Source organism: Chaetodon auriga, chromosome 19 (genome assembly GCF_051107435.1).
Source record: "Chaetodon auriga isolate fChaAug3 chromosome 19, fChaAug3.hap1, whole genome shotgun sequence".
Lineage (NCBI taxonomy): Eukaryota > Metazoa > Chordata > Actinopteri > Chaetodontiformes > Chaetodontidae > Chaetodon > Chaetodon auriga.
This window is the reverse complement of record NC_135092.1, coordinates 14,132,804-14,143,693: the sequence shown is the minus strand read 5'-3', so window position 1 is coordinate 14,143,693 and position 10,890 is coordinate 14,132,804. Positions and strand designations below refer to the sequence as shown.

General features: G+C 43.7%; 2 protein-coding genes across 2 annotated transcripts; one reads left to right on the top strand and one right to left on the bottom strand.

Moving 5' to 3' along the window:
• The first annotated feature begins 3,366 nt into the window (after window positions 1-3,366).
• Window positions 3,367-4,245, top strand: hcar2 (hydroxycarboxylic acid receptor 2-). The gene has a single exon (XM_076758735.1). It carries the CDS (start codon window positions 3,367-3,369, stop codon window positions 4,243-4,245), a length of 879 nt encoding a protein of 292 aa, XP_076614850.1.
• A 1,418-nt stretch (window positions 4,246-5,663) lies between these two features.
• On the bottom strand, window positions 5,664-9,491 carry LOC143337984 (uncharacterized). The gene is made up of 2 exons (XM_076758046.1): window positions 9,187-9,491; window positions 5,664-8,457 (listed from the first exon to the last, which is right to left on the bottom strand). Exons 1-2 carry the CDS (start codon window positions 9,383-9,385, stop codon window positions 6,845-6,847), a joined length of 1,812 nt encoding a protein of 603 aa, XP_076614161.1. The 5' UTR covers window positions 9,386-9,491; the 3' UTR covers window positions 5,664-6,844.
• Between the last annotated feature and the right edge of the window lie 1,399 nt (window positions 9,492-10,890).

Genomic DNA, 10,890 nt, shown 5'->3' with positions numbered 1-10,890 from the left:
CAGCGTCCCTAGATAGTGAGGATGATCTGATGTAATTCATGCACCACATTTGCACTTCACCCTCAGATGTGATTAGCTCAGCTTTGTTTTTAATGAGGAGAGTTTGACACTAGAAGGCTGTTTTCACTTTGTATCTGCTGAAAGTTTCTTCCTAAATCTGAGTGTGAGATGTGCACGTATGAGATGATTTTGTCAACTGCAGCCCAATATGCAATGTAAAGAGTGATGTGGAAGCCTCCAGTCGCATGGTGCTGGTGCTTTTTGCAGGAATATGAGCTAACAAAGGTTCTCCATAATGAAAAGAATAAATATCTGTTAAATATACGCATTATGCAAACACTAATCTGCAAATATCTTGCTCATTTAATGCATTCAGTGATGTGAAATTACAACTTCACGAAGCTCCATTGAGCTCTGAAATGGGCCTTTGTGCACAAAAGCCGCATTGTTTCTGCTCTGATGCAGACTTTAGCGAAGCTGTGAGAATCATCTACCTTACTGGAGGGAGACACATTTCCGTGAACCTGACACCAACGCAGTTCAGAGACAGACAGAGGAAGGCAAACAAACCAGGGTCAAGTTTCACCGAGCTGTTCAAACAGCTGTAACACCGCAAATAAAACATCCCCTGCAGAACAGTCATGAGGACGGGACGGAGGGTAAAACAGTCAACATCCTTTTATTTCAACATGTTTATAGAGTATAATATGTTGACTACGTTAGCACTGTTTAACATGCAATAAGATAGGAGTAAAAGGTCAAAGGTCACCGGACAGGTCATTCAATAACCTTCAAAAACGACACTCTCTGTAGATACAAAGAATGTGAATGCTGGTGCGAGCTGACTCCCGCTGACGGACATCACACCTCGAACCACGTCAGCCTCACGTAACACATTACACATCCTTACACTGAATTGAATCAGAGGTGATTTTCTGGACTGTTGCATCAGTTGTTTACTGACGATTTTTTCCGTCAGGCACCATTGGTTTGTTGCATCATTGCCAATCGGTGTGAATGGATGATGGCTTGCCACAACACGTCCTCCACACACACACACACACACACACACACACACACACACACAAGCCTGTTTCATAAATCAGTGCTCACTTTCACACTCTTTCATGTCATTCGCCCTCATCCTTGTTTTATAATGATTTAATTTGTTCATTTTAAAGGTGTGATGGATGTACAGGGGGCCAAACAAGACACTGTGGCATCCAGAGGGAGATCGTCAGCTTCCGCGCCCTCGTCTCAACGCTGTGATTGGATGGTCGGGCTGGAGCAGGATCCCTGAAGTGTTGGGTCATCTTCCAAAAGATGTTTTTCATTCATTCCATTCATTTCCATTCCAGCATTTGCTCACACTGGGACAGATGTGCACAGGAGTCACAAGGATTAGGTGGAGAGCGGGGACCAGTCATTTTAGGAAGGCGCTGCGGTGTCCTGGTGAGCAGGTGAGTGTCATTTTGACATAAAACTGTAACTCCTGACCTCTGAATTCAAATAGAAACACTTCAAGGCGTATGCACATGTCTTGTGTCTTGGGAGAGTTCTTCAGCCGTGCAGCCGTGTCCTTCACTGTGGCAATCTTCTGCCACTCATGACTTTATTAGATACTATCTTCTGAAGGCGATGACCTGGTTGCACATTTACATGCCACCCTTAGATACAGAGATAGTGGAATGAGCTGCTTGTTGATATGGTGGAAAGATGTAAGAGCACATGCAAACAATTCTGCCCTCTAATAAAGCCGCATTCAACATACTGCCATATCTCTGTGTGGGTAACACGTCAGTGAATGTGTGATGGGCTGAGGACTTCAGTGTGACAGTGATGCAGAGACAGTTGAAGGCAGAGGGGATCAGCTCATTAGTCGACTGTCGGTTAAAGGTAAGTGGCTTCGCTTACCATACAAAGCAGCATAGAAAAAAAAGTAAATTTTGCATATGCATGAGACCGCTTTATCTTTCCAACCACTTGATCATTATGTATCTCAAAATATTGGAATGTGTGGTGTGTGCTAGCTTGTTTTTCAGGTGGTGGTGAGCGAGCCCGATGTTGCAAATGTTGTGTTGCTGTTTAAAAAAATTAAAACAGATCCTTCTTGACACACACCCACTTGAAAGCAGTGCAAAGACAATATATTTAGTGTTTTATCCGATCAACTTCTGGGAACTCAGAAGGCTGATGAATGCTCCAAAAACACCTGTTTGGAATATTCCAGAGGTAATCAGGTTGATTGGTAACAGGTGATAGTGTCATGATTGGGTATGAAACAGGGCATCCTGGAATTCACAAGTGAGGTTCACTGCTTTGTATGAAGGATATTACTGCGTGGGCTCAGGAACACTTTGTGAAACTGTTGTCTGTAAACAGTTTATTTGCAGATGATTGCATTCTGTTTTTATTTATTTAAGGTTTTACTCAGCCTCCAAGCTTTTTTGGAATCGGGGTTGTATCACAACTGACAGAAAATAAAGCTGCTGACAGACTGAAATGCAGGTGAATACCACAGTGTGACTGTTGTCTCGTTTTGATTCAGTGCATCAGCTGTTAAAAAGGTTTTTTTCTTAATTATTTTTTACAGGTGAGCACCCCTCAGATGTTTTATTGCGTGACTGTGGTTTGCAACATGCAACATTATTATAATTATTTTTCTTTTTACAGAAGATATTTAGAGGAAGTAAACTTACATTAAAATTAAAGTGTGATATCTGATAAGACTGAGTTTAGCAAGTCACAGTTCCCTTCCAGTCCACCGCTGGTAGTCAAATTTCCACTGTATAACCGCAGTGAATCAAAAAAAGATCCAGAGTTCAGAGTATTTGCGATGCAGAACTTCCTTAACAAGAGAGTATATGTGACATATTCAATGACTTTATACAGTATTTCATATAAAAAAAAAAAAAAAACAACATTTGAGTCTTTCTTCTAATCATCTTGTGACCCCTCAGATTGATCTAATCCTGTTCATATATTTGTATTCTCTGTTACCAGTCGAATAACTTCTGTTGTATTCAAATGTTAAAGCTCATTCATGCTCTGGTTAACCTTACTTCCTTCTCCCTCACAGGAGTTTATATGTTTCCTGCTGTCCCAGTTTTGTAGTTGTAAACCACAGACAAGTTGTTTAAGTAAAATACAAACGCTGAACAGGAAATGCTGGACGGCCCTGGTGGCCATTATGTGCATTGTCTTTACTAATCTTCATCTCATAGCTAAGTGACACCTTTCAGTGTCCCTTTTGGCCATTTTGAATATGCTGTCTGTTGTCTCTAACCACTGAACCTGTCTGTTGCGTTTATCCGACAGATCTTTGTTCCTCTGATGTCCTTCGACGACCTCCCTCTCTGAGCCGTCATGGAGGTTTTATACTCAAACTCCTCTGTGCTCTTCATCTCTCATCGACCCCTCAACCACACCGGCGGCGAGCAGACGGTGTATGAGCGCTGCAAAGACATGCCTGCTGTCCTCATTTGGTACCTGGGCCTGCAGTTCATCAACATGTTCCTGGGCATCCCGGCTAACCTCATGGTGCTGTGGCTCATCCGTAAGAACAAGGGTGACTCCTCCACCTCAGACATCTTCATCCTTCATCTGGCAGTTTTGGACGTACTCTTCTGTCTCATCCCGCCCCTTGAGCTGGCCAACATAGTCTTCCTCACCACCAGCAGCACCTGGTACGTCCTGCGCTTCTTCTACGGCATGAAAGACTCCTCGCCTCTCTTCCTCTCCTGCATCTGCCTGGACCGCTACATGGCCGTGGTCCACCCCATCACCTTCACCAAGCTCAAGGACCGTCAGCACCGAGCCGTCCTGGCCCTCGTCGTCTGGCTGATCACTCTGGCCTACGCTGCTGCTAAATGCGTGGGCAACATTGTCAACTTCGAGAAGGTCTTCACGGCGATGATCCTCGCCGCGTTCGCCTTCATGGTGTTCTGCAACATCGTGATCCTGTGGGCGCTGAGGCAGTCGGGCCCCGGCAAAGACGAGATGCATCCCGTGAAGAAGAGAGCCTTCAAGATGGTCCTCATCATCCTGGCCATCATCGTGTTCAACTACTTCCCACCGGTCGCGCTGTTCCCCTTCCAGCACTACTTCTCTCCGGACGTGTTTCGCTGCTACATTCACTATGTGGCGTTTGGCCTGATGGACTTCAGCAGCAGCATTCAGCCTATGCTCTATCTGTCCAAGGAGAAGCCGCCATGCAGCTTCAACTGCTGCCAGAGCAGCGGCTGAGGCTGCATGGCGGAATCCAATTTATGTGTTGCAAAGGTTTTCATATAGATGTGCTGTTGTTGTGAAACATGGGAGAGTAAATTATGTTGCTGCTCGATCCAGTGAGCTCAGAGACACGAGATGAAACGATTTGTCAGTGAATCATTATTTGACCCATGAAAATGAATCAGCAATGGTTCATCGTTTAGGTCATCTCTTTGGATAAAAAGCCAAAATAAGAGCTGCTCCCAGAATATATATAGAGAATATTCATTTTTTTTAACCTTTGTGATATTGCTGCTGGTTTTGGACTGTTGTAAAGACTGCGGAAACTGTAATGTGGATTTTTCTTTTTTTCTTTTCTAATGAAAAGAACTGCTGCAGCCCCAAGAGACACCAAAGCTCTCCCACCTGAATATAAATGGAGATGAATGGAATTTTGTATCTTAAAGCATTTTAAAACTGGGATCGTGTCTTTCCACAAATATTGTCGTAGTTACTTGAAGTAATCCACTGACCTCACCAAACCTCTTTCTAATGAGGGAACAGTCACAATGATTCATTTGTTGACTGTCATTTTTCAATGTGTTGAACTCCATGTATGAAATTCCATTCACCTCCATTGAACTGAGGAAATCTCAGAAGTAGGGCATGTAAAACCAAATCTATCTGCACGGCCTGTTAGACACCACCAGAGGTATGGAAGAAAATGCTCTTTTGATATTTTGCATGAACTGACCTTTTAAAGTGCCTTTCAGCAGGAGTCCTTGGAATCCAATCCTCAAGCACTTCCACTCTCAATCAGGCCGACTGGTCTTATAAATAAATAAATAAATCCTGGGAACCACTGCACCATGCACAAAAACTTCCAAAAAAAAGTTTGGATACTGTGTAAAACACAATGTCATAACTTCCTAATCCTTTTTGACAAATGCTCAATTATCTTTTACCTCCTCAGCTTCATTGATTTTTGTAAATATCTGCTTATTCTGACTTTGTTGCAGCAACATGTTTCAAACAAATTGACACAGGAGGAACAAAAGACAGATGAATGCTCCAGAGACACCTGTTTGGATCATTCCACAGGTAATCAGGTTGATTGGTAACAGCTGACAGTATCATGACTGGGCATAAAAGAGGCATCCTGGATCAGTCTTTCACAAGTAAGCATAGAGTGAGGTTCACCACTTTGTGAGCACATGATTGTATGAAGGAGATTACTGAATGAGCTCAGGAACACTTTGCTAAACCGCTGTCGGTAAACAAAGCACATTTGTAAATGTTCGCATTTGGTTTTTATTTAAATTTTACCCAGCATCTCAACTTTTTCTTGGGAATTGGGGTTTTATATAAGTGTTGGATTTGCTTTTCTGGTTGCACTAAATATGCAAAAAAACGCACTTAAAGTTGTACTCTTTGTCTTTTTTTTTTTTAAATTTCAAATATACCTATAAAATGAAAATAAGACATACAAGATCTTTCGGTTAACTCTTTAATTTAGACACAAACCACACAAAAGTAAGTCACAATAAGTTCCTAGTAGCAAACACTCAAGTTTCATATACATTGCTGTGCAGGTATATCAACCAGTTGCCACAACAAACATCAGCCCTGTCATCATAAACATGACATTTTACTCCAGCGTGTGTCAGTTGTACATACTTCATGAAAAGAGACGCGTTTCCTAGAACAGTGAACAACCTAAAACACATCCTCTAGAAGCTCGACATTCTTTGAGATTAGCATGGTTTACGTAACGATTATCAGAATTTATTATTCAAAGCTGGACGATCGATAACTGAATATCTGCTGTAACATCATTTTCAGTAACATCATTACATAAATACATTCTTGTCAGTAAAATGGATCCGGCTGCTGACTGTATAGTTAAAGCTATATACAGCAATATATTAATGACCTTGACCGTAAATCACTGGATCAGCACATATTTCTAACCCTCCGGCTACAACGAGGTGCATAAATGTGTGTAGAAGCATCTTAACTCTAAACAATTATATTGTTATTTTCTACTGACTCCTTTGGGGAAATTTGACTTTCATACCACTGACTCTGTGGTAACACACAGCATGTTTAAAAGAACAGCTGTTCTTTTAAGGTCCCGCTTTCTGTCTGTAGACCACAAGGGGAATATTAGGGCTTATCGATGAAAACAAAGTAATCGATCATATGATTTTGCTAAATATTTGGACCTACTAAAATCACAGCAAAGATTAGACAACAGCGTATTGCACCGTACCACAAACATCACATACGTTTTGAGTGTGAAACTTTGATTTCGACCTTGGGAACGGTAGTCAAACACAATAATCTGAACTCAAGGTCCACTTCGAAGCCTTTTCTGGCGCTTTCAACCACAGCACACGATCCTAGGGTCCGATAACAGCAAGTCCAGCTTGAGTAGCACATTAAAGCACTTGAAGGCTTATCGGACGCTAAAAATCTGCACAACACTCTGTAATACTCTGCCGATACAGGCTGTGAGATGCGTTTCAATGCACTAACAGAGATAGTAAGTGGATCTTGCTTCAAGATTATTGTGTAAAATCACACACAGCACTCATTCTCAGCTTTGATATTACTCATCTCCTATAACTTGGTCCTAATTTCTCTCAGTGTCTGAAAGTGTCTCAGCAGCTGCCGGTCGGGCTGCGTTTGTTTCAGCCTCGTTGGTGCATCCCTCGCCCTGAGCCTTCTGCTCCTTGGCTGCGTGCATCTTCAGATGCTTTTTAAGGGACGACTGGTCAGTGTAGGTCTTTCCACACTGGCTGCAGAGAAAGACCTTCTCTTTGGTGTGGACCAGTTCGTGTCTCTTCAGGTGACCAGACCTGCTGAAGCTCTTGCTGCAGTACGAGCAGCTGTACTCCTTCTCCCCCGTGTGAGTCCTCTGGTGCAGCTTGAGGCTGCTGGCCACCGTGAACTTCTTGCCGCACTCATTGCAGCTGTACGGTCTTTCTCCCGTGTGCATCCGCATGTGTATGGTGAGGTGGCCCGCCTGGCTGAAGGTCTTCTTGCACAGCTCACAGCTGTAGGGCCTCTCTCCAGTGTGAATCCTGTAATGTGTCTTGAGGTCGCCCAAGCCGTTAAACCTCTTCCCACACTGAGCGCAGCAGTATGGCTTCTCACCAGTGTGGATCCTCTCGTGTATCCGCAGGTTGCCTGCGTTGCTGAATGTTTTGCCGCACTCCTGGCAGCTGTAAGGCCTCTCCCCGGTGTGAGTCCGCAAGTGAACTTTGAGCTGGTTGTGCTCGTTAAAGCGCTTCGCACAGTGTGAGCAGGAATAAGGCTTCTCTCCAGTGTGGACACGTTTGTGTATCCTGAGCTGACTGGGATGGGCGTACGTTTTACTGCAGATGTTGCAGCAATAGGGTCTTTCTCCCGTGTGCGTGCGCTTGTGGGATTTGAGGAGATCGGCCCGGCCGAAGCGTTTACCGCAGTAGCTGCAGCTGTGCGCCTTCTCGCCACTGTGAGTCTTGATGTGGACGTTGAGCGAGGTCGCTCGACTAAATGTTTTGGGACAGATGGGACAGCGCAAAAAGTTGTCGTGAATCTCCAAAAACTCATCGGCTGGGACAGCTGGTGAATTGATTTCCTCATGCGTCAGGACTTCTACCTGTCGACTAGCGCCCTCAGGATCTATTTCTGATTCAGGGTAATATCTCAACGCATGCTTCAACTCATCGCCATACTGCAACACCCCATTCTGCTCCTCCTCCTCTGTTTTAATGAACTGTCCATCGTGCATGTAAGTGTCAGAAACAATGGTGACTTTAACTTCACTGTCGCTGCCTCTGGAGTCTTGTTCGAGGCCTGCAGATGGCGGCAGAGGTGCATACGCGTCATGACTGTCAAAACTGTCCTCCGTGCTCTCGTTTTTTATCGGCCTCATTGTCAGATTGAGGAGGGATGAAGGCTGCGAGAGGTCAATAGCACCGCTTTCATCCAGGTCGGGCTCTGCTTTTACAGATATCAAGTTTTGGGTGGAGACGGCTACCTCTGATGTGTTCACACATGGACGTTCTACCATACGATCAGTCTGCAGTAAAAAGGAGGCAGAGGCTACGCTCTCCCTCATCTTGTCTTTATGCTTCCTCCTGATGCTCTTCTTGTCACTGCTACATATGGACATCTTGAACGTGGCCTGGGTGGAGGTGATGGGACGGCTGCTCCATTCTGAAGTCGAGAGCTCTGCAGAGGCATCTTCTTCATGAATATCTGTCAAGATCCAAGGCCAAAATAATGATCAACTTTGTGCAGACTGTGAGTCACACTCACATTACAGCTAAAATGTTCAATTAGCTGACAGTCATGGTATAAAACTGGGGGGGAAATGAATGACTCCACTCACGTGTTAGTGCATTATAACTTAAAGCTGCATTAACTGATTTTTTGGACACTTGGGATCAACAGGACAAACGCAGAGATGAAGGGGGCTGCAGGGTTGTATGATAATTGATACTGTATGATCACCAGAGGATGCTTAAAGGTACCCTGCTGAGTTTTCATTGTCACAAAACCTGATATGTGTGTTCTCAAGGCTGAAATAAACATACTGAATGCATGTTATAAAAACAAAGTGTTACTGATTCCCTCATCATTACAACATCAGGCACACAGTTTAATGATTTACTGCGTATTGTAGAATTGCCTTTGTTGTGGCACCATCATTAGTGTGCAGGATATTGTGGCAGTATTATCACTTTTACTCTACAGTGTACGGCCACGTCACTCCTCATATGTTTGCAGAGCCCTGTTGTCTGCTTGTCCTCATCTGCTCCTCATCCTGCCATTTATTTGTCTCGGTAAACACACACACGTCACACAATTTGCTGACAATGCTTGTGAGGCTTGAACAAAAGATGAGCTGCTGCATGAAGCTACACTGTCCGCTGCCGCGACAAACACCAACACCTTCCATGATCGACCAGGTGTAGACAACCATACCTCTGGCAGCAGATTCTTTGCTCTTCTGTGCAAAAAGAAGCCGCTTCAGGCCCTCGTTTTCGGACTCTATCCTCTGTATTGTGCCCTGGTACTCGGACAGGGTCCGGTCCACTGAGTCCAGGATGTCGCTCACTGTCGCTTTAAAGATCTCATTCAGAGAGGACTCCAGGAAGATCTTTAGATCACTCGACTTGGCCATGTTAGACCGAGCGGCCGCGCCTGTATACAACTCACCAGATGGTTTGTACACGATTGAAAGTATCTGGGGGAAAAAGTGGGTGTGTGCGGCTCTGCTGCCGTGTGCGGAACAAACAAAGCAGAGATAGTCGCATGAAAGTGACGGCTAGGAGAAGCTGGTTTTGTTTTGGTAACGGCTCACAGGTCTGTAGCGCCCCTGCCGGTGTGGAGTGGAACAGTTGCATTGGCAGGGCCCCGAGGAGACGTTACACTGTGATACTGCTAAACGTTACATAAATTGCCACGGTGATAAATGGTGTTTAAATAACAAGAACTACAAAACTATAGCAGTACCTCTAGGTCATTACTAATAGTACTACTAGTGCCAGTACTACCAAATCAGCTACTACGGCCACTAGCTAACAACTAACTCACTACAGCTGGAAGGATGCTCACATAAATGCTAGGTAATGCTAATATTTGAATACCAACGGTAATCTTAATGCTAATCATGCTAATTACACTGCTTCAGATGTTTACGCTACCTACGTTACTTCGAGAGTACAGCTAAGAGTGCTTATGTTTATAATGCAAACAATATTTATATATAAGAAAGCGTTGATAAGGAAGAAGAACGTTACATAATATTACTAACTAGGTTAAATATAGTTAGACTAGCTAAACTTCATCTTGTAGCTAATGTGGTTAGTGTGCTATAACTTAGCTAACCTTGCTAACTGCAACAAAGTTAGTGCTAATAATTATAATGAAAATGCTAACTAACTTTACAACTATTACTAGCTAAAAATGTTGATGGTACTCATGCTTAATGACATTACTAAGTTAATACGCCGAATATTGATTTTGTAGCTGATGCCAATCATGTTAATGTTGATTCCTAATCATTATGCAAAGACGACCATTAATGCCAAAACTATATAAAACTATATATATGTTTTAAATTGGTTACATCATCTAAATAAATGCAAACGTGCTACTCGGGGAACTATGAAAGCAATGAAATTTTAAAAAAGTAGGACAAGGTGCATTAAAAGAAGTAGCTTATGTCATTACAGGTAAGGCACTATAAAAGCCTCTCTTGTATGTGTTGAACAGGCTTTTCTGCCCACAGCCAGCTGCCAAGCCAACCAATAGAAAGAGACACAGCTAATTCCAGTGCCGCTAATAACTTGTGCATATTGAATCTGGATGCCTTCTGGTTTTACCACATCATTCCTGAAGTCAGTTGCAGGAGCTACGCTGAGCCACTCCCTCGTCTGACCTAGTATGTGTTTGCTTGCATGCCTTTAGGCCAGTAGGCGTGGGTTGAGGCCTCTCAGGTGTCTCTGAGCTCTTGAGTCATCTGCCAATCACAATGTGCGTTTTCTTCCTCTTTGTTGTCACTCAGCAGCTTTCCCCTTCTATCTTTGCTACAAATTCTTCCCTTTTTTTCCCCCCCAGCCGTATCTGCTGGTAGAAGAACAGGACGGAGGCTTGTGGGAGTCTGATCCTGATCCAAAATGGATA